Source organism: Anguilla rostrata, chromosome 11 (genome assembly GCF_018555375.3).
Source record: "Anguilla rostrata isolate EN2019 chromosome 11, ASM1855537v3, whole genome shotgun sequence".
Taxonomy (NCBI): domain Eukaryota; kingdom Metazoa; phylum Chordata; class Actinopteri; order Anguilliformes; family Anguillidae; genus Anguilla; species Anguilla rostrata.
This window is the reverse complement of record NC_057943.1, coordinates 4,357,213-4,384,075: the sequence shown is the minus strand read 5'-3', so window position 1 is coordinate 4,384,075 and position 26,863 is coordinate 4,357,213. Positions and strand designations below refer to the sequence as shown.

The 26,863-nt window shown below is 46.1% G+C and overlaps 1 protein-coding gene across 2 annotated transcripts; it reads right to left on the bottom strand.

Annotated features, from left to right (window-relative positions):
* Positions 1 to 454: 454 nt before the first annotated feature.
* Positions 455 to 25,257, bottom strand: bcap31 (B cell receptor associated protein 31). 2 transcript variants are annotated; one of them, XM_064300608.1, is made up of 8 exons: positions 25,126 to 25,257; positions 19,525 to 19,631; positions 18,865 to 18,965; positions 18,194 to 18,338; positions 14,779 to 14,914; positions 7,521 to 7,650; positions 6,611 to 6,711; positions 455 to 3,359 (listed from the first exon to the last, which is right to left on the bottom strand). In XM_064300608.1, the coding sequence occupies exons 2-8, from the start codon at positions 19,614 to 19,616 to the stop codon at positions 3,318 to 3,320; spliced, it is 747 nt and encodes a 248-aa protein (XP_064156678.1). In that variant the 5' UTR covers positions 19,617 to 19,631; positions 25,126 to 25,257; the 3' UTR covers positions 455 to 3,317. The 2 variants fall into 2 exon arrangements, with proteins under 2 accessions (XP_064156678.1, XP_064156677.1); XM_064300607.1 differs by lacking the exon at positions 25,126 to 25,257 and adding an exon at positions 23,164 to 23,355 and having other exon boundaries at positions 19,525 to 19,633.
* Positions 25,258 to 26,863: the final 1,606 nt, after the last annotated feature.

The window sequence follows — 26,863 nt, the reverse complement described above, 5'->3', positions numbered from 1 at the left end:
AAACTATTTGATGAAACATTTGATAAAGAAAGAGAAAGAGATTTGTGAAGGAAAGGAAATTAAAGGAAAATCATGTTTCACAGTCCCGTCAGGGGTGGGTTATTCTGGTTCTGAAGGGCGGGGTGTGTTTGTGTGTGTGTGGGTTTTTGTTCCCACCAGTTACCCTGGCTAAATGAGCCAATTGAGCCGTGCACACCAACACTGGTTCACTTACAGATCAGATCACAGGAAAATGTTTCATATCGGGACATGAACTGTCAATTATGCGCCTATCAAGAAATGCAGCTAAAATGTCAGGCGATGGTGTAAATGTCAGACGGCTAATCCAGTAATTAAGGCCAGAAGTTGAAGGAATGAAAACTCGAAACGGATCAAGCCCCTGCCGCTCACATCCGGGCTGTGTCACGGATAAAAACTTGGGAGAAGTCCGGGGAGGGAAAGCAATGAAAATACATTCGCTTACGTTCGCTTTATTCATTTCCTTTTGACAAACTCGCGTGAGAAGATAGACAGCAGAGATAAGCCCAATCCAGATGCTCCCCCGTTATCTTTTTCCGGCAACTCCCCAAGTTGGAATTTTACCCTCACCACAAAAAAAAAAAAAAAAAAAAAAAAATGACAGGAGTTTGTTTTATGTGAATGATGACCCAGGGGTGAAAGGTCATCAAACACTACGATAAGAGTGTACGATAGCCATTGATTCTATTCAACCATATATACGATTAGCGTGAACACTGGAGCACGACCAGGAGGAAAAGCAAATAAAAAGTAAAGTACATAAAGTAAAGAAATTACATTTCTAAAGGGGCACCAAAAGTAAACACACAGTATACCAAAGCAATGCTACAAAACGGTCGAACCTTGGTTTAACAGATGTTGCCTTTAGCGTCTTGATTTAGCCAATCAGAATCTTTCATTGAAAGGGTCCACTCTTGACTCAAGTGGTTTAGGAAAAAAAATGGGTGTTGGCCAATTCCCCAGTTCTGGTATATCGCTGCATTTTAATTACGAAAAAATTCAAAAGATCACAGGTGCAGCAGATATGGCAGGACTGAGGGGGGGGGGGGGGGATTGCTGTCATTTATTTTTACTTTTTTCTTTTTTGTAACCAGGTGCTACAATGAAAAATTACTTCACTAAATCCACAGCACTCAAATCAGACCAGGGTCAGCCAGGCCAGGCCCAAGCTTGCCTTCTTCAAGGCAGCTTCCCTAAATCCCAATGGAAATCCCTCAGTCCCCTACAGTGCTCCGCGTTTCGATCTGGATCTAGGAGGAGGAGTAACGCCAACCCCCTCGACCCCACTCCGGAACTCCAGGAGAGTTTTGCCTGTACAAGGTCTTCTGCGCGCTCGCTGCTGCTCCTCAACTGCACACGCTCCCTGCAAGCCGCCCCATTCGGGTATGTACATAAAACACTCTGCGATACCACCTGGGGAAGCTAAGGGGCTATCGGATTTCAGAGCCGTCCTCCGGTCGTTGTGTGTCAGCCTGGAAAGCGTACTTTCGCTTCGGTGCGTTTCTAAGCACAGAAATACCGACATAACCAGCCACCCCCCCCCGCCCCCCCCCCCCCCCCCCCACCCCCGCCGCCGCGTCCGCAAAGGAAGCGCTTATTGTAATGTTAGGCAACAAATTCACTCAACTCAAATTCACTTTTTTGATATCCCGGGTTAAATACACCACGTTTTTATTTATTTATTTGACATGCAGTGAATCTCAAAACGTAATAGCTGGCTTATCGGCACAAAGTAAACATTCGATTGGAGTCGGTTACATTTCAGAACTTAGCCTGCCAGCTGGAACCAGCAATTGTTTTGAAATGTCAGACACCGAGACCGGCGCTCGTGTTGAGTTTCCTTATCCAGGCGCGGTGATTAAAATTCTGATTTACAGTGCGCCCCACGGCCCGTATTGGATTACGCAGGCGCAGAGGTTTCAAACCAGAGGTAACCGGTACAAACCCGGTTCGAACGGACGCACAAAACGAGCTTTGGTTTCAAGAGTACAATCGGGGCCTCGAACAAGGGACGGGAGAGCGGATGAATTTCAGCACGGCGAACACGAGCTTCTCGCCGCATTATAAACCCAGCTGTATCAATTATTTCACTAATAATGAGGAACTGATGTCAACCACTTTTAAGTAGTACTGTTACACAGAGGCAACCACTTAGAACAATTTCATTAAGTCAGTCAGTCAAATCATTTTAACGGAGCAATTAATTTCATACTCTGATATTCTCAATTTTCTGGTACTCAATAGGAAAACGTCAAAATGACTGTATGTCACGTCCAAGATATATATTTTTTCCAATATACACAAGACGACAGAACCAAAAAAAAAAAACAAAAAAAAACAAAGTGTGGCTTTCAGTGTGGAATAACTCAAAAGCAAACCAAAAACATAACAAATAAGCATTCAACCACCCCACCAAGGGCATGAACCAGAAATATCTGCAAATGCCCCCCCCCCCCATCGCTCCCACTGTAAGAAGCTAACATTCTCTACAGTACATTACAATGCTGAACCTGGACTATTTTCTTTTCTTCTGATGAGCACCCTGATGGTGACAAAATAACAAATTACACAGATCAATGCCCATCATTTCAAGATGTTCAGCAGTCACACACAAACCACAAGACAAATGTTCTACGTACAGTGTTCCTCACCGGTCAGAATGAATGCAGTGGCTCCCAGTGGTCAATTCTGCATGCACTGGATCACATGACTCAGGTTCAGCAAACTCGTACATTAAAACTGGACCATGACATCATCTCCGGTCATGAGATGAGTAGGGGAGAGGGTCAACTATGGTCCCTGTGTGGTCACACTTAAAAAATAACCGCGGTTTATACTCATAAACAGAACAAAAAAAAAAAGAACGAAAAGTCAATTACACACAATTGGTCAAGATACCGAATAAAGAACCTCTCCCAATTTCGAAGCAGATGGACGAAAATTCCGCTCAACTGCAGAATTCTGCTTCTAGTCAAACATGAGCCGAGAGACAATAGTATTTCTGAATTTCTTTTTGAATACCTTGCAAGTTTGACAACTTGGGAAACAAAAGGTGACAAACTTGTAAGGGAAGGGTGATTTACCCTACACATCCTACACCCCCAAATGGAAAATATGCATAATGGGTTCGAGCCAATGGGAAAGTGTGCATGATGGGTCAGAGCCAATGGGAAGAGGGGCTTCTCCCGAAAGGCACCAATCAGGAATGAGCGTGTGCATTGGGGATCCAGGCTTGTGCAGGTGCAGGTAGGCGATCGCTGTGGAGAACTCGGGGTCAGAGAACGATGCGCTTTCCCGCCTCAGTCTGTCTTCTTCTCCCTCGTACTGTCGTCCACGCTCGCCTGGAGAGAGAGGAACAAAAAAATAAATAAATGTGGATTTCGCTAGTCCCAAGGATTCTCTAAGGTAATGTACGTTAGTTCCTAAACCTTCAGAGGCTTTTAAAATGCTAAACAGTGCTACTCATAAAAGTTTGTGTTCTTTCGACTCTGCCATGGGGACATAATGTCATCATCCAAATATTGCACTACAAAATGGCCGCCGATGGGAAACATCATAATCGGAGTGCGACACTGAAACAAAGAGATTTCCCCTGGTGGCGGCAAGGCTGAGTACAGCACACGCGCAAACTGACCGGCTTCACGTTCACCGGCAGACCAATACAGGCCCGACACCAGACCGGCCATCATCCTGACCGGCCAATCAGGTGGTTCAAGGACCAAGGCAGGCTCTCACAAAAACACGTGAGCGTAAAAAGCCAGGAGAACCACAACACAACATCGTCTGGCGTCTCAGCCCGGGCCCCCCGCACCACCCCCACCCCGGTACGGGACACGCGGGAACACCACACCCGGCCCGCTGCACACGGCGTGTGCTGAGCGCTAGAAACACAACACCCGCCGTTCCGAGAAATAGTTGAAATAGCGCGCAATATTCCCTTTCAAAGGGCACGGAATGTTCGGCTTCCAAAGGTTCCGTCATGAAGATCCCCCCCCCCCACCCCCCACCCCACCCGCAACCTGACAGAAAGGGCACCCTAGCATGATTTGTCTGTCCCACGTATTTCATTCACTTAAGGGGATTTAAAGCCACCGCCTGCACTTTGGTTTTTTCGGGACATCCAATTCCCCCCCCCCCCAAAAAAAAGACCTCTTAGAAATGCCGAAGACACCAAGAGGTGCTTTTGAATATTGGCAAATTTAGTTCTATGAACAACCCACATGAGCTATCGGCAGGAAAACAAAAAAACAAAAACCTCACATTTGCAATACGAACCAAGAAGCCACACTAAACCAACATGAAGTAAAGCAACATAACCCCAAAATGACTAGAGTACGGAAAAACCTGTCAGTTGGCAGACTGAATTCGGCATAAAAATCCACAACCCTGCGGATGTGGTTATGATAAACTGTTCAAGGGGGTGGGGGGGGGCGCTTGTCTAGTTGCACTGCACCATGGGAAGGCGCAGGCTACCTCACCTGACAGGTACGTATTCACCGTCCCCTTTTCGGGGCTGACAGATAGCCGAATCACGGAGATACTCGGCAAACACACACACTGCCGTAATCGCGTGTAATCAGCTGAAGCTCCAAGTCCACATCATCGGCCGTTCGGACTCCGCACGCCCAAAACCAACCTACTGAACCCCCAACAAGACACCGCTTCACCCTATTGGCACACGTGACCAGAGAGTGGCCCGCAGCGTTTTTGGATCACACCCTCACACTCGCGTGTGCGAGTATCCAGAAATGTCCAGAGTTTATCCAGCTTCATTGTAAATAGTTTAGCTGACGCTTCAGTGTAGCTGATGTTCTGCATCAGATAACGGGGATCCTAATAAAATCCTAAAAATCCTAGTATACACATCAATAAAAATATTTTCCATTGCAACCTTTTATTTATTTATTTATTTATTTTTTGGTGAAGAAAAACCAAAAATTTGCGCTTCGAGTCCCGGGTTGTACCCGTGAGCAAGGAGCTTAACCTGCATTGCGTCAGTATATATGCTGCTGTACAAATGGATGCAGTGTAAATGTTATGTAAAAGTTGTGTAAGTCGACCTGGATAAGATGCCAGTAATGTAATGTAATGTACAGTCTAAGTACACTGCATCCCCCACTCAATTAGATCTGTCCCCTCCATTGATTCCTTCAAGTCCAGGCTGAAAACATGCTTCTATTCTGTAGCGTTCGGATCTTCCTGATGTGATTTCAGTGTGCCTATGCCTGTGATTTGTAGATTTGGGCCTATACGTGTGTTTTGATGCTTTTTACTCTGTGATTTTTACTCTGTGTTTCTGTTTTTATTCTGTGATTTGTTCTTACTTTGTGATTTTACCTGTCCGTACCGCACTTTGGTCAATGTGGGTTGTATTTAAACATGCTTTATTAATAAATTTGAATTGATCTGATTTAAGATTCCAGAGTTGTGTTTGCATAGTAAGTACAATGTAAGTGTTGTTTACAGTGTAAGTACAGTATAAGTGTTGTTTACAGTGCAAGTGCTGAGAGGTGTAAGTACAGTGTAAGTATTGTTTACAGTGTAAGTGCTGAGAGTTGTAAGTACAGTGTAAGTGTTGTTTACAGTGTAAGTACAGTATAAGTGTTGTTTACAGTGCAAGTGCTGAGAGGTGTAAGTACAGTGTAAGTATTGTTTACAGTGTAAGTGCTGAGAGTTGTAAGTACAGTGTAAGTGTTGTTTACAGTGTAAGTACAGTATAAGTGTTGTTTACAGTGTAAGTGTTGAGAGTTGAAAGTACAGTGTAAGTGTTGTTTACAGTGTAAGTGCTGAGAGTTGTAAGTACAGTATAGCTGTTGTTTACAGTGCAAGTGTGGTTTACAGTGTAAGTACAGTGTAAGTGTTGTTTACAGTGTACGTGCAGTGTAAGTGTTGTGTACAGTGTAAGAGTTGTTTACAGTGTAAGTACAGTGTAAGTGTTGTTTACAGTGTAAGTGCAGCATAAGTGTTGTTTACAGTGTAAGTACAGTGTAAGTGTTGTGTAAGTGCTGAGAGTTGTAAGTACAGTGTAAGTGTTGTTTACAGTGTAAGTACAGTGTAAGTGCTGAGAGTTGTAAGTACAGTGTAAGTGTTGTGTACAGTGTAAGAGTTGTTTACAGTGTAAGTACAGTGTAAGTGTTGTTTACAGTGTAAGTGCAGCATAAGTGTTGTTTACAGTGTAAGTACAGTGTAAGTGTTGTGTAAGTGCTGAGAGTTGTAAGTACAGTGTAAGTGTTGTGTACAGTGTAAGTACAGTGTAAGTGTTGTTTACAGTGTAAGTACAGTGTAAGTGTTGTGTAAGTGCTGAGAGTTGTAAGTGCAGTGTAAGTGTTGTGTACAGTGTAAGTGCAGTGTAAGTGTTGTGTACAGTGTAAGTGCAGTGAAAGTGTTGTGTACAGTGTAAGTGTTGTTTACAGTGTAAGTACAGTGTAAGTGTTGTGTAAGTGCTGAGAGTTGTAAGTGCAGTGTAAGTGTTGTTTACAGTGTAAGTGCAGTGTAAGTGTTGTGTACAGTGTAAGTGTTGTTTACAGTGTAAGTGCAGTGTAAGTGTTGTGTACAGTGTGAGTTGTGTGCGCGGCTGTAGTGGGGGTCTGACCTGCAGTTTGGCGTGCTCATCCAGCAGACGGTCGTACTCCACCGTCAGGTTCTCCGCCTGTTTCCTCATGGCCTTCACATCACTGTCAGACTTGTGCAGGACTACAGACAGACAGACAGACAGAAAGACAGTTACAGAGGCAGACAGGCGCACACAGACACGCACATATGCACACACACGCACACACGCATCACACACACGAGTACAAACACATGCACGCACACACACACACACACATACGAGTACAAACACATGCACACACACACACACACGCTCACACACGCATGCACGCACGCACACACACACACACACACACACACACACACACACACAGCTAGGAGGAACGGTAGCACGCAGTTTGCCAGAAATAGCTGCGTTAACATTGCATGGCTTATTACTTACATAAAATGTCCTATTTGTGTCAGACATTTCACACAGAGTGGCTCAAAAGCAGGGCAGGGAGGGAACTGCAGCTGCAGTGCTGCTGGACCATCGTTCAGGGGATACAAATGCCGCATTGAGACTAGCAGCGGACTAACAAGGAATCCGGTTGTCACCAAGATTGTCCATTTTAGTATTTTTTTTATTTTTTTTTATTATGTAAGATTCTAAATCTTTTCATATTGGCTTCAGATGTCCTCATGGGACACTTGGTCACCTGTGTTTGATTGTAATGCACGTCCCAGGTGCACGGCTTGATTGAAGACCATGATTAGCAAATTCATTGAATCAGGTGTGGTAGTGCTGGGCCAAAACGAAAACCCCTGCACCCACACACCGGCCCTTTTCGGGTAAGACAGGACCCCCCCCACCCCCCGGCTCTAAACAGTCAGCCCTGAAACTCAGGTCCCACGCTCGTCTTTTTAACAGGCCTTGAAACAGCTCACGGGGAGTGGGGGTTAAAGTTCACCTTTTTTGGTGGCGTCGAGCTCGTCCTTCAGCTTCTTCACCTCGGTCTTCAGCGTCTTGTTCTCCTCCTCCAGGCTGGCTCCGGGCTTCTTCCCGACCTCGGGAACGTCGATGCCGGCATCCCTCAGTTTCTACGGGGAGAGGGAGGGGACATTCCTGTGAGCCGGACTCACCGATGACCCGCCGTGTCCACGAGGCTCTGAGTCACCAGTCAAACGAGCGAGCGCAGCCCACTGCGGTTTGGGAATCCAAATTTTTTTCTTTCTTTCTTTTCTTTTCTTTCCCCTCAATTCGCTGGCAGCGCGCTGCGGAACCCGTGAATGTCTCTTAAATGCAATTAGTAATTCCACTAAACTGAAACTGCAATTCACGGTGAACGATGGCAAATAAACATGTCCAAAATGTATCTGTCGATGGGTTTGCGAAATCAAGACCACAACGAGTCTTCGCTTATTTCCTCCTATTTCCACAATGGGTGTTTTTTTACCAGCCTGTTACCATTATATGTTTCAACAGATAGAACATAGCCTGATGCAAAGGAATCCTTCTATCACTGAAAAAATATAAACCTGTTTGCTTAAAACATCCATGGCCTTTGCAAAATATTATGAAAAAAAAGCATAAAAGAAAAAGGCACTCCCCACAGACCAACTGAGAATAATCAAATCAGGTTAAATGCCCCAACATGAGGATATTCGCTTTTTGTAGTTTTACATCACATGCCATGCAGATACGAGCAGACGCAAACCCACTTCTAATTTATCCGTTAACTATGACCAGCCGCAGCAGCACGTGATGAAGTAATAACTGTGGCAATACGCGTCCTCCTAAGAATGATCATGGAACTGATTCGATAAGCAGTATATTTTTAAATATATGCTAGTAAATGTGATGACCCTAGCTACTAACAGCGCAGTCCCGAAGTACTGAGTTATCCTAAGTCAAAGTCTAAAGTACATGCAAAACCACAGCATCCACTTGCCACACTGCACGCCGAGTCTTGTACTTTTGGAATCACTGCCATCATCGCAACCGGCAAACTTCACCCGATACTACCTCCCTCTTATCACGGGGACTTAACCATGACCTCAGCCCTCCGCGCTATCTGTAAGGTCACCAGTAACCGTGGCAACTGCGCTTTATCTTGCACTGTTCCCTGAACCCGGATTGACTACATATATTGCTAATATATGCCTATACACTGCTTGTATATACTGCTATGCTCTGATGCGCGAGATGACTGCATGTGTTAACACAATATATACAAGTCTTAACATTATCATTAGAAAAAAAAACAACATATTACTGTATCAAAGCGCAACATTTCGGGCATTGTCATCGGTTCCATGTAGCCTGGCAACAGAGTGGAAAAGTTTCAAATTTCAGATCTACTTTAGTGATTGAAAGTTAAACATCAAATATGTCTATCTGGCTTTAAGGAAAGCAGGAAAACGTCCAACTGTTTTTGTTTTTCCTTTTTTTTTTTTTTTTTTTTTAAATATATATGCCAATTATAAGGGCTGGACAGCCAGAATAACCAGGATGCATTTTAGAATAAGCTGCTGTTCTGTTTCAGAGAGGTCCAGCAGCTCACACAGAAAGCACCTGCAAACACAGGTTGAGCCCCACGGCTCAAGAACTGAGCCGCAATGGTGCCATTACCCAAGCAGGTGCCTTACTTTAGGAATCACTGCCAGAATCGCAACCTGCAAACTTCACCTGATATCACCTTCTTATCGTGGGACCGAACTATGACCTCAGCACTTCACACTATCTGTAAGGTCACCAGTAACCGTGGCAACTGCGCTTTATCTGGTATTGCTCCCTGAACTTGGACTGACTACATGTTGGGCCTGTACCCTACTTACATATGCTGCAGCTGTATGCTGACAGCAAGTCTGAATACGTGTCCTCACTAAACCACTTCCAAATGTTCCTGAGCAGTGAGATTACTGCATGTGACTTAACACAATTACAAAAAACATAAATAAGAACATATACATATTATATATTATTGTCTCACAGCACGAGATGTTGGCTATGGTCATTAGTTCATGCAGTTCGGCTGGAGAAGCATTATTTCGGGTCTACTCTAAGGATTGCAATTAAGTTATGAAATAAGTTTGACTGGCATTAATGAAAGCATTTGTATTTGTTTTTATACACACACGCTTACTTAAAAGGGTTGGACAGCCAGAATATCAAACAAGGATGCAAGTTGGAATCAACAAGTTTGGGCGGATCCAGGTGCTCTTTGGGTAAGGGTACCGGCAAACGTAACCAAGAACAGCTGACGTTACAGAAGCTGATGGAAAAATGTATTTTGCTTCCACGTATCCAAGGTACTATAGATGAAATGGCAGAACTACTTTAAAAAGCCTTCATTATTACATCACGACAAACAACTGAAAAGAAGCATTTGGCACTAGCCCAAATGACTACAACAGCACTTTACAATGAAGGCAAGAACTCAGTCAACTCTTTGCCAGGCCATAAACTTGCGAATGATGTGAGGTCTGGCACGTACTGTAGTAAAAAACACCTTTAATGACATGTACTGCATTATGAAGGCAATGGAAGTGGCTGAACAAGCAAACACCTGAGCCAGCCAGAAGTGACACCGCTATCAGCTCTGGCTCCTGCAGGTACACACGGAGAGCCGGGTTGGGTTTGATCTGCACACACACCTGTTACTCGCATCTCTGCAGGACTTTTAACGGGAGCAGAGAGACGCCTCTAAATCACAGGTCATTCACGAGACAATTGCTGTTGGTTTGGACAAATCTTCACTTCCAAATAAAGCATGCATGTAGGCGTGTGCACACATAAGCACACACGCGTACGCAGGCACATAGGCACGCACGCAGGCACACAGGCACGCACGCAGGACTGCAAAGAAGAAAGCGAAGAATCCGCTTCGCAGCTCTCTGGCGTGCTCGGAGAGCTGGGGGGCCCAGCGTGTCACATATGGAAATAATGGCGTTTAGATGAGAGGTGGACCGTTGCCTACTGTTAGCCAGATGTGCGGAAGGGCTTGGGACCCAAAGCTCAAATTCCAGAAAATGACAGTGGGCTCTGAAATTCATGAACTCACTGCATTTTCCCAGCAACAGGGAGGGTCTCGTTTCAAAGAAACTTACTGCGTTAACAACATGAATTTAACCAAATGTGCTCCTGAAATGGTGTTTAAACACATTTGGCTTTGCAGATGTTAGACCAGGATAGTGTTCATTGTTCTCGGCTAGAAATAGCTGTACAAAATAAGTAATTGTACCTTACTGAACCCGTGTTCAGCAGTTGTCTACGATCATGAAATGCACTTTTTGTACGTCGCTTTGGATAAAAGCGTCTGCCAAATGAATGTAATGTAATGCTTTGATACAAACATTTCCTTAAAAGCACACATTCTGAGGGTTTTTTTCATGGTATTGCACACTCACACAGCAGTTTCATTCAAGACGTACAAACAGAAAACGAACGTGAGCGTGACAAGCGCACAGCCACTTGGGAGAATGGAAATGGGAATTCCGCTATTCCACACAATGGGAAACAACCCTGGCCAAACCTGACCTAATTGCGTGTGATCGATTGAAACTACTCAAATCAAATACATTGAACTGAAATGCAGTTGATATACCCCTTTCACAACTGCCGGTCAACCAGTGATTCAAATAGATTTTGAAAATGAGAACTTCTTCCTATTTTTTTCCCCCCCAAAACTCAGCTTTTTGGAGGGAATCTCCTCGCTCTGGCAACCCTGACTACTACGTGACACTTAGCACTGCACCGCGTCCAAGTAGTTCAGTGTGACTCATCCGAGGTCATCCAGAGTGATATGAAACTGCCTTAGGGCTGCAGACGTCCTGAGGAACTCAACCAGAACATGGACATGAACTCGCAACAGCACAAAGTAAAGATGCCGTCAGCAAAATCTTTTTATTTCTTTTTTTTTTTTTTTTTTTTTTAAAGGGGAACGTCTGAGTGTTCGCCTTTCAGAGAAGAACAAAATTGTGGTTTTCCTCCAGGAATTCACACGGTCGTTGTATCTGGGACAGTTGGTGTGTGATTTTCCGGAGGGAGTGTTCTGTAACCAGACAAATACCTTAGCCTACTTAAGAAACAAAGAAGTTTATACAGCAACTGTTAGGCAGAGAACGATTTTCCCTTATCCAAGATCCCAGCAGACACCGTGAAATGTGCTTGCCTGCAACTTTTCTACAAGGCACACACAACTTGTATTTTTCTGCCCAGAAAGAGCACTAGAAGAGCACAGCTAGAGCACACTCAGACTTTGCCTCTCACAACGTTGATTAAACATCCAAAATTAAATCGCGTGCAAATTTACGCAGTCACTGACAGATCAGACTTCATGACCAAAGTTTGCCACTGGACAAGGGTTTTATAAATATTTGGCCTTACGGTTGGAAAATCACCGTGGCGATGAGGCCGAACCAAAAAAACAATTTTTTTTTAATCTGTTTTTTTTTTTTGTCTTTTTTTTCCAACCCCCAGGAGAATCTCGCCCTGTGACATCAGACAGTTCAGATATTGATTTTGACACGAGCCCTGATATTTCTCACTGTGAAGCCGAGGGCCGGTCACCAGCTCCGTCTTCCTCAGAAAAACTGCGCTAATTTGTGTGGCTGCAGATCGATGGCCATCCCGGTCAGCAGGCACACGAGATCGTGCAGGGAATCGATGCCGGTTTGGACAGCCATCGCTCGAGTGCAGTTAACCAGTCCCGGGCTTCGGGGAGCAGGCGTAAGGACTGGAGGACCCAGGTAACGGAAGACGGATCAACGTTTACGTCTTCAGAGCACACAACCAGACTACGGCGGCCGGAGGCCTCGTGGTATTTACGGCGACTCAAGAACCACTCGAGCCTGAGTCAGGACCGCTCTCTCGCAGGTCATGTGACACGTGGCCAAGAATAGACTGAGCAGAGCTCGCCAACGCGTATTCCGTCACCAGCGGCCTGGATCAATACGCTGCAGCAAATAAAACCTCTCGTTATTCATGAAGGTTTCAGCCTACCGATTTATGAGTTCCTTTCAGAACACCGGTCAGAAAGACGTCTACGTTTTTCTGTGATGACAAAGGGTTCCTTGACTAGTTTGAGGTACCCATCGGGGTTCCCAGACTCATGGGCTAAAGAGCCACAGGGGGTACCGGTTTAGGTCTTTCACCTCTAAATCAACAACCAGAACCATTTCAGACCCAAGAAACCAGGTGAGGAGAGCTAACCTTGGTAATCTACCATTTTACCTGAGCAATCAGGTGCTGAGGAAGGTAAACCTGAACACCCAGTGGCTCTCCACAGTTAGGGTTAGTGTTAGACAACCTGCTTAACAGGATGAGGTCCGGCACAAATCAGTACCATCTATACAGAAACTGCAACTGCACAAACTACTAACGGCCCACCAATCAACTAATACCAACCAGTCAGTGGATTCTGAATCAACTTGATGGTCACTATAAAACCAACCACAATAAAGACCCACAATGCATTGCCAAATACCGGTGCCACTGTCGTATTAATCCTCAGTATCCTGCCAATATTATTCAAGAACTCAAGTAGACTTTCGAATAACTGAGTGTAAATAAATACACTTATATATAGATCACTTTTTTTCCCCAATGTGGAAAGCCCAACTGTAGTCACGGGGCCCTTCGTAACCACGGAAACGTCCCCCGCCAACCCGTGAGAGAGCACAAAGGCATGTGTAGCTAGGCACCACTGTTCCTCACAACAGGGCAGTCCAGCCAGCGGCCATAGTTTGTTTGTTAATGTCAAACTTAAGAATGCTCAGCCTTGTTCCATAGCAACAACCCAGCTCTACTGTTTTTTTTAAAATCATTATTGGTGAAGATATCATTTAAACATTAGTCAGAATGACTAAAGTTCCACCCGAACACTTCTGCAGAAAGACAAAGGCTATTCGCTGAATAAAAACATCTGTTTAGTCGCTGGACTATATAGTCCTTCCCATAATCATTCGTTCTAAAACTTAATTACCATTCAACATTTACAAAATCCACCATCCAAAGTCCACTTGTTCACTCGAAGGATTCGGTACACAGCATCGGCCATTCTGACCCGACCCGAACACAGCAGCATAACGTAGGCATGGTGGAGGAGAGAATCTCAAATTCGCACGCTAGACATGTGCAGTTGGCTGGTGTCGGGAGTTACACGCGTACACGCTATCGAGCACACGCGTGAAGCTGCAGTAATCCCTTCATACAGTAATCCCTTCATACAGTAACCCCTTCATACAGTAATCCCTTCATACAGTAACCCCTTCATACAGTAACCCCTTCATATAGTAATCCCTTCATACAGTAATCCCTTCATGCAGTAATCCCTTCATACAGTAACCCCTTCATACAGTAACCCCTTCATACAGTAATCCCTTCATACAGTAATCCTTCATACAGTAATCCCTTCATACACTAATCCCTTCATACAGTAATCCCTTCATACAGTAATCCCTTCATACAGTAATCCCTCCATACAGTAATCCCTTCATGCAGTAATCCCTTCATGCAGTAATCCCTTCATGCAGTAATCCCTTCATACACTAATCCCTTCATACAGCAATCCCTTCATATAGTAATCCCTTCATGCTGTAATCCCTTCATACAGTAATCCCTTCATACAGTAATCCCTTCACACAGTAATCCCTTCATGCTGTAATCCCTTCATACAGTAACCCCTTCATACACTAATCCCTTCATACAGTAATACCTTCATGCAGTAATCCCTTCACAGAACGCGTAAAGTAGAAGCCCATTGCATTTGAGCGCGAGGCCTTTCGGTCTATGAAGAAGAGTTAAAATGGCCTCAGACCTGCAGAACTCTGCAGGAACCCTGATGGGAGGGTTGGTGTGAAAGAGATGGTAAATGGTAAATGGACTGCATTTATATAGCGCTTTTATCCAAAGCGCTTTACAATTGATGCCTCTCATTCGCCAGAGCAGTTAGGGGTTAGGTGTCTTGCTCAAGGACACTTCGACATGCCCAGGGCGGGGTTTGAACCGGCAACCCTCCGACTGCCAGACAATCGCTCTTACCTCCTGAGCTATGTCGCCCTATGTCGAGATGGTTTTTAGAAGGCAGTGGTTGCTGAGCGGAGCGAAACTCCGCCCCCCACCTTCGCCCTGGCCCCTGCACTCGCCCTCCGCCCTCCGCCCTCCGCCCTCCAAACCTCCGCCCCCCCTACCCCCCACCCCCCCCGCCCCTCGCCCCGGGCCCTCACCTCCTGCAGCTTCTCGTTCTCCTCCATGTACCTCTTGGCGGCGTCGCTGGCGCCCTCCGCCTGCTTCCTGAAGGCCTCGTTGGACGCGATCATGGTGGCCTGCTGGGACAGGAGGGTGGCCAGGCGCCTCAGCAGCCTGGGGGGGGTGGGGGGGGGGGAGGAGGTCAGGACTCATGGGTCAACCACTGCTTTGTCACCTCCTCCTTTCAACTTCATTGCCCTCTTCGAACAGAACTGCAAGGCCACTCTGACAGTTATCATAACAAATCAATGCCACTTTCCACACATATAGCTCACAACATACACATCATACGCCGTCCCTGCAAGCTCAGTTACAGACAGCCCACATCGATTACAGCTCCGTATGCATTCCCTGGGTAAAGCACCGAACAACCGTTTTGAGTTACAGTGCGCAACAAAAAAATCTCTAATCTCCGGTTACATCATCGGGACGCCAAAGGTTTTTTTTGGCAACAGCTGGCGGCAGACCTGCGCTGTAGTGGTGTTTACCAAAGGCCTCGGAGGGGGCCTCGAAGACCCCCTGCACCACCAGGGGTGCGACCGCTACCCCCCCCCCCACCCCCAAAGAACACAGAGCTCCTCAGGCCCCTGTACCCCGGCCAAAAAGAGCGGGAAGGTTCGGGGAAGCAGAGCTTCGGTTACAGGCCAGCGCAGCGAGGGAGAGCACACCCCTCTTCCCAGAACTCGAACACCCGCCCTTTCTCCCTTCTCAGGCCAGGGCTGCGACTGGACGGGACAGGACGGGACGGGACAGGGAGCGGCCGCCAAAAAAGATAAATCACACGTGTGTACTCGCAGCCGGAATCACACTTACTTCTCGAAAAACAAGAGGCACGCGTCAGATGTACCGGACAGCAGCGAGGAGGGTACGTTTCGCGCAAACACTGCCAGGAAGGACACGCTGTTTTCGTCGAACGCGTCCGACGCGGCGACGAATGCTGGCCGGGCACACGTCAGGAAGTATCGCAGGACAGGGCGTCAGGGGGAACATTAAACATTAAACTGAATATTGCAATCGTTTCGCTAGAATATTACCCAACTCGAGTCCTGACGTTCTCCTGTGTGCTGTACGCAGTGTGCTCACCCAGAAACAAACACGCATCCCGGTCTTACGCTCGCTTTGCCATTAACGGCAGAGCGACCGCTCGAAACCACAGCCGGACGTGTTCGGACGGTTCAGTCATTCATGACAGAACAACACGGTTTTAGCAACAAAAAAAAAAAACAACATGTTTTTAAATGCAGTCCTATAGACAGAACGGAGAGCTAGGAGTGACAGGTCATGTGACCGGCTGAGGAGCCAGGGGCCTGCTGGGGGCGAGTGTGACCCCCCCCGCACAGCTGCAAGGGACAGCGGGCGACAGGGCTCACGCGTGCCTGTGTGGTGACTCACTCGGGTCATTTCGGGGGAGCGGTGTGCTGGACCCGGGACTGCTCCCGCTCCCGCTGCCCCCCTCCCCCCCTCCCCCCACCCTCTGCAAGAACTCCTGGTTCCGTACGGGGGAGGGGGTTCCATGGGGTCTTTCGTTGGCGGGTGGCCGAAAAGGAGCCGGGTGTTTTCGGGCGTGGCGCCCACACCGCGAAGCAGCGCGAGCGCATGAGGCAATCAGTCAGCGCGGGCGTGTCACCGTGCAGAAGCACACCGCGGGCCTGTAACCAGAGCCCGGAGGAACACAGCCACCTCTGTGGCATCCCCCCCCGCGTTAAATATAACCGTCCGTTACCAGCGCCCCCGATCACATGTCAGCCAGGCCCGCTAACGCGCAGCTGTCCCCCTGCACCCCGAACTTGGCAAGGGGGGAGGGGGGGGAGGTGGGGTTGGGGACAGTGGTAGCGCACGCGGCTATAGTAGCCACCCTGCAAGCTATTAATAAAGGGCCATTGAGAGGAATACGCCAGGGTCCCTGTTTGGAGAACGCAAGCAGGCAGGACACACACCTAGAGCCTGCTACACCCTTACGCTGGCCTGGGGGGGCGGGGGGGGTGGCTGCACGCTGTCTTTCCACAGTCCCTGTGAAATCCACTCATTACATTAATGCAGCTTTCCAGTATGTTCCAGGTGACCAAAAAAAATAAAATTATATCCAGAATAATCTGGGTCACAAAACCCTAATCGCGCCAGTGCTAACCGGGCCAGTGCTAACCGCGTCAATGCCAAGCAACCCATGCCAAGCGGGCCGATGCTAAGCGAGCTGATGCTAACCAGGCCGATGCTAACCAGGCCAATGCTAACCGGGCCAGTGCTAACCGGGCCCATGCTAACCAGCCCAATGCTAACCAAGCCAATGCTAACCGGGCCCATGCTAACCAGCCCAATGCTAACCAGGCCAATGCTAACCGGGCCCATGCTAACCAGCCCAATGCTAACCAGGCCATTGCTAACCGGGCCCATGCTAACCAGGCCATTGCTAACCGAGCCCATGCTAACCAGCCCAATGCTAACCATGACTATGTTAAATTGTGGGATGAAGCCAACACAGCATCACCCAGGGCAGGGTGGATACCCCGCCTCTTCACACCGCAGAAGGCCGTCATGGTCAAACAGGTGCCCGCAGCCTGTTAGCGCCACCTGTGTGCGTAGCGCCGCCGCCGCAGCGAGCGCACAGCTGAAGCGGCAGCTGGCTACCGCCATTCTGGAGGCCGCGCACGTTAGCCAGCGCTTCCACGAAGCCGCAGAGCAACATTAAGCAATCTCAGAATGTGCTGTGAACACAGTTGGGCCTGCCAAATTTAGAGAAGACGAAATAATAATAAATAAATTAATTTAACTGCGGATGAAGTGGGGCTGTCCTCCTGGAAGCGGGTGATTTACAGTAGCGGGGGCCCCCCCCGGGAATCAGATACACCCCCCCCCCATGCCTGGCCAAGCGCAGAGAGAGGAAGAGCACCTGTCAGACGTTTGACTGGCATCCACTGCTGCGGTCCTGTGACCGTTACTCACGCACTGACACGTAAGAACGGTGTCAGGAATCATGACCCCCGCCCGCCCACCCGCCGTGCCTCGCCCTGCTGTTATGTAACCACCCACAACTGGCCACGAGGCCGGAGGAGCAGGGAGGAGGGAGGAGGATGGAGGAGAGAGGAGGCAGTAGGGAGGACAGAGGAGGGAGGAGGCAGCAGGGAGGACAGTGAGACAGAGGAGGGAAGACAGAGGAGGCAGGAGAGAGGACAGAGGAGGCAGGAGAGAGGACAGCGAAGGGAAGACAGAGGAGACAGGAGAGAGGACAGAGGAGGGAGCACAGAGGAGGGAGGAGGGAGAAGGGAGGAGGCAGGACAGAGGAGGGAGGAGGGAGGAGGCAGGACAGAGGAAGGAGGAGGGAGGAGGCAGGACAGAGGAGGGAGGAGGGAGGAGGCAGGACAGAGGAGGGAGGAGGATGAGGCAGCAGTCACTCACAGGCAGAGCAGCAGGGCGAAGCCTGCGATGTACTCGTTCCTCTGGGCTCTGAACAGCTTCATGTGAATGTGCTCCACGGCTGAGGGGTTGTTGTTCAGGTCCACTGTGTCCGTCACACTGTACTTCCTCACCTCCCTGACCGCATCTGCACAGGAGCACAGAGGCTCAGATACACAGACACAGACACAGACACAGACACACACACAGACACAGACACAGACACAGACACAGACACAGACACAGACACAGACACGCACACGCACAGCAACCGCACACGCACACGCACACGCACACGCACAGACACGCACACGCACACGCACACGCACAGACGCACGCACACGCACAGACGCAGGCACACACACACACACACACACACACACACACACACACACAGGGTAGGCCCAGGAGGGAATGGGGGGGTCATTTTGCTGTGCAGGGGAAGCATCTCCACACACTGCAGCATTTTGTCGGGGGGGGGGGGGGTGTTACCTGCACACCCGCAGCATCGCACTGCACCATTAGCCTTTGTGCTCACAGGTGCGCGCCTGTCCTGACTTGCAGGACCGTGGAGGTTTATTAGCACACATTAAGAGTGCACAGCGCAGGAGCGGAGACGATGCTCAGCGCTAACACGCAAACGCAAGCCCACGCAACAGGGGGCCCGCTCTCACCAATCAGCAGGAAGACCAGGATCCCCATGGCAACCATGAAGAAGGTGTTTCCGTACGTCCTGATGGCCGTCACCAAGCGAGACTTGAAGATCTTGCTCCATCTGACAAAAAAAAGAGAAAGGAAACGGTCCCGTTGCCGTGACAACGCAGGTACCCCCCCCCCCCCCAAAAAAAAAAAAAAAAACCGTGCAAAGAACTGCAAGGAACATTCCTGAAAGACTCAGGGCTCCAGTGTCAGATGAGTGGAGCATCATTAATGCACAGCCCTGTGTTTATAATCATCCTTCCCACAGCTGGATATACTGCATTGCCGATTGCGAGCATCAGTGATAAATGCGGCCATATTTTTAGACAGCACAGCTCGGGGCTGATTTATATCAGCCTACACCATAATCGTCAAGCGTTCCGCTAGCTTTGCCACAGCAAACGGAGCAGCGTGTTCCACGTTCCAGCTTTCTATTTTTAACGCCTTACCTGTCGCTTAAAAAAAAAAAAAAAAAGGCCCTCAACAAAAACACAAACTGTAATCCATTCAACCGATTATCTTTCACTTTCTAATGCCGTGCCGCGAAGGGTGAGCGGGATGAGGGGGGAGGGGTTTGGGGGTGTGGCCTGTGGATGGGCTGGGCGGGGCTGCGGGGGGGGGGGGCGTGGCCTTACCTCTGGGGGGAGATGAAGGGCACGCAGAGCAGCAGTACGGCGAACACTTCGGCGTACAGGAAGGTGGCCACGGCCGTCCACTGGAGACTCATGCTGACCGTGAGGGGCTCTGTCAGGGAGAAGGCAGAGTACAGTGACGCAGGGCTCACCCACTCCTGCCCTCACGGACTCACACGACTGGCTTAACCCCTTAAACTGCTACATCACAAATGCGTGATCGGAACGTTCGTACCCGAACATTCTAATGCTGACGTCACAATCACTACCGGTAACTGAAAGCAGTGGAGTTCTAGAACACTGACTTGAAAACATTCCAAAAAAAAAAAAAAAAAACCTACTCTTCAAAGACCAGGCCAAACCCACAGAGGCCTTTCGTGTACCTACCTACACACGATTGTACGCGTCACTTTGCAAAAGACAAAAACGCCATTCCAAAGAGCCACCATCCAACACTGCAAAAGCCTATTCAGTACTCCTTAAAATTAATTTAATACACTATCAAAACGTGTGAAATTGCAGGAGGGGTTGAGACTTCAACTTTTCATGTAGGCCTATATGGTACCACGTACCATCAGCTGCACAGACATAGTGCGATGCAGAATTAGGGCCAGTCTGCCTGTAAGACCACCCCCCACCCTTCCATGATAAAAAAATGACATTATTAACCATTACAGTAACCATTAATAAACACAATCTCGCAGGTTATCCATTGACAGAGAGCCTCCATCCAGTAACCCAATGTTGAAAGATGAGTAACCAAAAGTGAAGACGCGATTCGCCGTTCTTGCGCAATGACCTCAGGTCAGACCTTACGGGGCACGAGCGAGGCTTCTGAAGGGTCTCAATCTCTCGAGCGTGATAGTGTATCTGCTTTAGACACAGAGAATCAGCTGGGGAACTGGGCGCATAACCGTGATTATACAGTTTCGCGGTGGGACATTTGCACCTTGAGCAAAGGGCATGACCCGACACTGCTTCGGGGGCCAATAACCAAGCTGTACCAACGGCAAATATGTCATATGCAAGCCATGTTTTATTTGCTTAACAGTCCAAGACAGAGGCTGTGTATCTGTTCTACATTACCAATACAAGTTACCAAGAGAATAGCACCATCTCCTTGTTCAGGTCAACTTAATTCTATTTGTACAGCATGTTTTTATTTTTTTTAATTTTTTTTTTTTTACAGAGACAGTCACAAAGATGATTTACAAATGAAAAATTGCCAGAATTTGGCAAAAAAAAAACAGCTGTAAGCCCACAAAAAGCGAGTCACTGTTCAAAGAGGCACACAGTAAACTCTATATAGCAAACTCTGTACAGTAAACTCTATACAGCAAACTCTGTACAGTAAACTCTATACAGAAAACTCTGTACACTAAACTTGGTACAGTAAACTCTGTACATTAAACTTAATATAGTACCATGGGTCACCCATCCAGCACTGCGTCATATGGCATGCTGTAGATGAGTGATTATGACACAAGGTCAGTATTCATCATGCTGCTCACAGGCCAGTCAAACTCATCTGGGGTCACTATATAAAACTCACCTCACCGGCACTCCAGCTGACGGGACTGTAACAGTGATGCAACAGTGCCACCTTCTGGTACTGAGGGGTACATGCACATGTCAAGCCCTAATATAAAAAGCTGCCATTGCATTGTACACTTGGGGAGGGGGGGGGGGAGGATTTCACAAAGCAGGATTACTGAGTTACTTGGGTAACTGAGCGGAGTAAAACCCAGAACAGCTCTTTTTACTTCAGTCCTATGTTCCAGACTTGGGTGGGTTCTGGATTTCACTCAGTGCCAGTTATCTAGTTTACTCAGTAATCCGGCCAAGTGAAATACCCCCCAGGTGGAAGAAAAAATAAAAAATCCACCGTCCCTCCCAGTCCCAGACCATCAAGCATAACATGAGCAGAGCAAAGAACTGGACCAATAGGCTCCTGCAGTCTACACACTGGCCCAGCCAACACACAGGATGGAGATGGAGGGGGAAATTAATATAAAATTATAATAATTATTATAATATTTATATTATATGATTTTATGAAGTCATATAATAGTCATGTAATATTACCACATAGAAAGCATAACCAAATTTTCCATAAACATACTGAACCTAAATTTTAAGGTGGATATTCATCGTTTTGATGTGTAGGTCTGACCTTGTTTCTTGCTGAAAGTCAGTTCTCTTGATTTAGTTGAGTAATTAATTTATTATTATTTTAGTATTGTTTCAGATTCATAAAATTAAAACACATCTCTTCATTTTATGAAGATGGCAGGACCATTAAAAGTTAAGTCCGCATTCAGCATAAACTCAGTGGAATTAGGTTTTTATAAATTAGGTTTTTTAGGCTTTAGGTAGTTTTAGGTTTTTGTATGCAAGTGCAAACCCAGAGGCGCACAAAAAGCAGTGATTAAAAAAGGTCTTGAGCAGGGCTCCCCAACCCTGAAAAACTGCACAACGGTAGACCTCCAGGAACAGAGATGGGCAGCGCTGGTCTTCAGTAAAGAGCTCATATATCTCAATCCTGCCATGAAAAACTGGTTTTCAAAATACTAACAATAATTATTAGTGTTGTTAGTGTCGTTATTATTATTCATTAATTCAAGGTGGGGCGTCAGACACTTGTTGAGTTTGGCCAGGCTCATTTGCTATACTGAGAACAGCAGGTTGTTAAAACTTGCTTTTTTTCCAGTCGAGTCTCTGGCTGTGTGGAAAGCAAACATTGATTTTAGTCACTGTTTGCTTCATTTCCAAATGGAGTTTTAGATTATTTGCTTATGACAACAGTTGCATTGCATATGAAGCGTATGACAGTCAGTTGACTGCATTGGCTATTTTTCTATTCAGTCCTTTTTCTTTCTTTTTTTCGGAGACTGCTGTTTGTTAACGTTTCGTTTCAGACGTGGAGACCAGTAGAGTAACGGCTGAGATGGAGTGGAGCTGAGCGGTTTAGCGCGTTTATACCAGCCGCGGTCTCGCGCGGAGCGGCTTCTACAAACGATCTAATCCTTTGTCATGGGCGCCAAAAGGAAATAGCGCCGCACAGCGTCCGCTTTGCTCCTGGTGTAAATCAGGCAGAACAACTCCCTTTGGTCAGTCAGGCACTTTGATCCGTGGCAATCTGACAAAGGCTATAAATGGGAAAGTCCACAAACCCAAGCCTGCGATTGGACGATCCAGACTGAGGTGCAAAATGAAGGAAAATGATGTTGAAAGAGTAAAAAAAAAAAAAAAAAAACGAGAATGAAAACTGAATCTGAGGTCATTACTTTCAACATTATAGGCCTCTTGAAAGCACATTTTGATTTGGCATACTGGCAAAAAAAAAAAAAAAAAAAAACCATGTATGCTGAAATACACTAATCATTTTAGTAAGGACACTGCTGTAATGCTTTCTTTCACATGAGTGCGTGATGATTATTTCCCTTCAAACCTGGGTTTTCAACAGGGGTCCACAGACAGCTGGACGTCCATGCAAAGTACCGCAGGGGGTCCTTCTCCAGAATTAATGTGCAGTGACTACATAACGACTCAATAGGAAAAGTAGAGTGTTGCCAAAGAATATTTTACGCAGATAAACTCCAGGCAGCGCAAACCAAGGAGCTCTAAAGGTAGGGTACTTACAGCGTCGCTGGAGGAATAGCCGAAAAGATATCAAGAATCCGACTTACTAGAAACTTCAGGCACAGTTGCGCGAAAGAAAATATTTTAAAAGCCTTTAATATAGCGACAGGCTATATCTGCAGATATTACGTTTTTTTTTTTTTTTTTTTAAACCAACCGGTTTCAACCTCGCAGGGTCTTCATCAGGGTGAAAACTAAAGAATGACTCAAGATGAAAGGTTCAGGATAGGGATGAGCAAACAATCGATCACACGTGACAGGTAGGCATGGACTGTCAATCAATACCATGTGACAACGTGATGGGATATATAATGGAAAAAATAAATATGTATATAAAGAAAATAAAAGCGCAACTTCGATGTGTGTGACTGAAATATTTCAACAGATAAACCCTTTAACTTGTGGTAGAGTTTTCGCCTCTGCGCCTGGGTGTGGAGTCAGTCAGTCAGTGAATCAGAAAAAAGTTTAAGACCCCTGTTTTAAAGTAATCAATGCACAGGACCCAGTCTCGATAAACTGGACGAGACAACCGTCTGTGGCAACGCGATGCTGAGTCAGTAATCCCGTTTAAACTTCCAATCAGTACACATTCTAAATATATCAGATGCGATCATGCTGACCAGCGCCCACAACACTGCAGATCGGCTAGCCTACAACAAGGTCACAGGATGCTTTCTTTAGTCTTTTCTCCTTAGAAGAGAAACAGTCCTTGGTCGCAGATAAGACGCATGAAAGATCCTGTTAGCCTGTTAGATCATCATTCCTGCATGACAGGATGACAATTGTTATTGTGTCACCAACAGGCAAAAAAGATGAAAGCAAAATGGTATAAATTTATTTAAAGCGAGATAAAATTCAGACCTTCACTTGCTGCATTAGGTGCGCGAGAAGGCCTATTCACAGCCATCGCTGGGATATGTAACTAGCTAGGCTGTAGAAAGACACGCAAAAATGTGATTGGTGCCAGGCCCCATATCTTCCACTGTAAATTACTTATTCGGCAAAAAAAACCGCATAAGTCAATGTTTCGGCTTTAAGCAGTCTTATTTACAAAGTAAATATTTGAAGAAAAACAGCAGTTGCAAGGAATGGCTGACGTTTAAAACACTGCATGCGCAAGAATGCTCGAACGCACAGCGGAGTTGGGCCGAATTACATTTACAATATTCCTGAAACCACGAACTGACTGCGCCTATGAAGGAATGTTAAATGAATACGCAATGTCCTTATGAGTGTCCTAGCTGTTAATGTTTTCAGTCATCTAACTTGTCACTTAGCCAGGAGTCCGGGATCTCGTTCATGGCTAATATATTAGTTTCCAACACCACCGAACGCATAATATGCATAACAACGCAGTTTAATTATATTTATAATGTTCCTGAAATTTCAAACCAGCCATCTAAGCCAGTCACCGCAAGCAAGTGCTAAATGAATACGCAATGTCCTCGAGACTGTCCAAGATGTTTAATATTTCCAGGAATCTATCTTATAAAGTTCCTTAATTCAAGCAGTGCCCAGATCTTGTTTTTAGATTTTATTTTCCCCAACACCACTGAACGTATAATAATACTGTGTAACGTTAATGTCTTCGGTTTGTAACCTACGCTAGCTAGCCAGTCAGGATAAAACGTGCTGACGCTTTAGCTATGCATTGCAAAGTCTTCCTATAACACACGCACCTATGTTAAAATCTAAACGTTTTCAGTTAGCTAGTCACAAGCTAACATGCATGCACAGCATCAAGCCATTTCTAAAACAATCAGGTATAGCAAGTAATTTAATCGTTAATACATCAGTTGTGGGTTCTAGCTAAACCCTTGTGCTACAAGCTATAAGTAACAGAACACACCCCTTTGAAACACCAATCCAGGCTATTTTAGTTTTAGCTACTTCGTTAAGATTAGCTAAAACAACGTTTGCGTTGAACTTATTGACCATTTGTATCAATTCACTACCACTTACTTTCGTTGCACACAGCAGATTATCCAGAAAAGAGAGCTAGATTGCGAAACCTCAAAATGATATTTCTTTTTCCCTTTCTTCTAGATACACTGTTACTTCCTGTTTTCAAAGCCAACTCATCACTGTCTGAACTTTCACCTCTGAAACCATAGACATATATACATAGACGACCCATTGCCGCTTCGGCCATAGACACGAAACTACGACACCACAGAAACTAAAAGGGTAACAGTAGGCATATTGTTCAAGTTTCTGATATCAAATGGGGGAAAAAAACATCGGACGTACTTTTGCGGCTTGACCTGTATGAAACGTAGCTAATTTTCTAACGTCAATCTACAGTAGCGAAGAGTTAATAAAACTGGAAATGTAGTACATCATAGTGACCCCGAGGTGTCAAACTCTGTTTATAAAATCTAGTGACTGAACCTGGAACATAATAATATTGCATGCAAAACCGTTGGTATTAAGATTCGAAGTGAGCAAACTGATCTCAGATCCGCTGACAGAACAACCAGCCATTCATAATCTTGTTCTACCCGGAGGCTCTTTCGTGATGCACAGGGAAAAACAAATTGAAAGGTGTTAGTGCTGCCTCTAAGTGGCCAGGAGGTGCCGGTGTTAAACCTTAAAATTCTCTACAATTCTTCAGAATTGAGACAAAATGTCTGTTTCTAACAACATCAGTTTGCATCTTAATTCGATCAAAATGAGGAATAGTTTTTATAGCTACCTCTCTTTGGTTGATCTCGTGAAAAAATACAGAAATATTTTCCCCATGATGGGGTTATGTTTAGGATTCTGTATGCTCAAGATCAACTCATAAAATGGAATTTTATTTTTTATTTTTACAGCACAGCAAATTTAGCTGATGCCGTACATTTCTGTTTTCTTCCATTACTATTCTGCCGTGTCTTGTGTGAAGTTTGCTAGGAATGCAATTTACTTGACTGGATCTGAGTCTCCATCTCCTGCAAATTAGCAAATTGGCTTAATAAGAGAGCTGTGGCAACATTTCATGGAAGTCACAAGATATTCCAAGAGGAAAATTTAAATGAAATCTATTTAAAAACAGGAATGCACACACACACATCCCCCACAAAAAACTTCATAAATTATTTCTGCATGACAGAGGCAGGGTTCTGGCCTTCTACCTTGCTGCTACTTTTTTGTGCAAGGAATTTCAATGAAAATAATTTATGCTCATCCAATAATTTTGTGAACAAGTAAATTATTATTTAGGAGATCAGCCCATTTTTACAACTATATATTTTACTACAACAAATTAGGTGAAGTGATTGGCTGGATTGAAAACCTGCATACCCTCAGACCTCCATGGCACGCGACTGAGCACCGCTACTTAACCCAGAGATCTTCAGTCCTGATCCTGGTGGGCCGCAGGGTCTGCTAGTTTTTATTGTTACTCGACACTTAATTGATCAATTAAGGAAGCTAACCTGGCTTCTTGGGTCCGAATTGGTTGCTGATATTAAGGTGAAAACAAAAAACAGCAGACCCTACAGCCTGCCAGTACCAAAAATGAAGATCACTGGCTAAACAAGTGGTCTTTGCAGATGAAACTATAGTAGGGGTGTGCAACTCCAGTCCTGGAGGGCCACTCCACGTGCTGGTTTTTGTTCCAACCAATTGCCTTAGTTTCAGTTTTCTGACAGCTCTATCAACATCACTGGTTCACTCCTGTACTTGAGCTCAGTGAAACCTTTAGGATACACTTGCA

Bases quoted from the DNA above. Each gene is read 5' to 3' on its own strand.
- bcap31 (XM_064300608.1), bottom strand. From the start codon at position 19,616: ATGAGTCTCCAGTGGACGGCCGTGGCCACCTTCCTGTACGCCGAAGTG. The intron at 18,966-19,524 runs GTAAGGCCACGC...TTTTTTTGTCAG, and splicing joins CCCTTCATCTCCCCCCAGAG to ATGGAGCAAGATCTTCAAGT. The intron at 18,339-18,864 runs GTGAGAGCGGGC...GCTCCTGTGCAG, and splicing joins CCTGGTCTTCCTGCTGATTG to ATGCGGTCAGGGAGGTGAGG.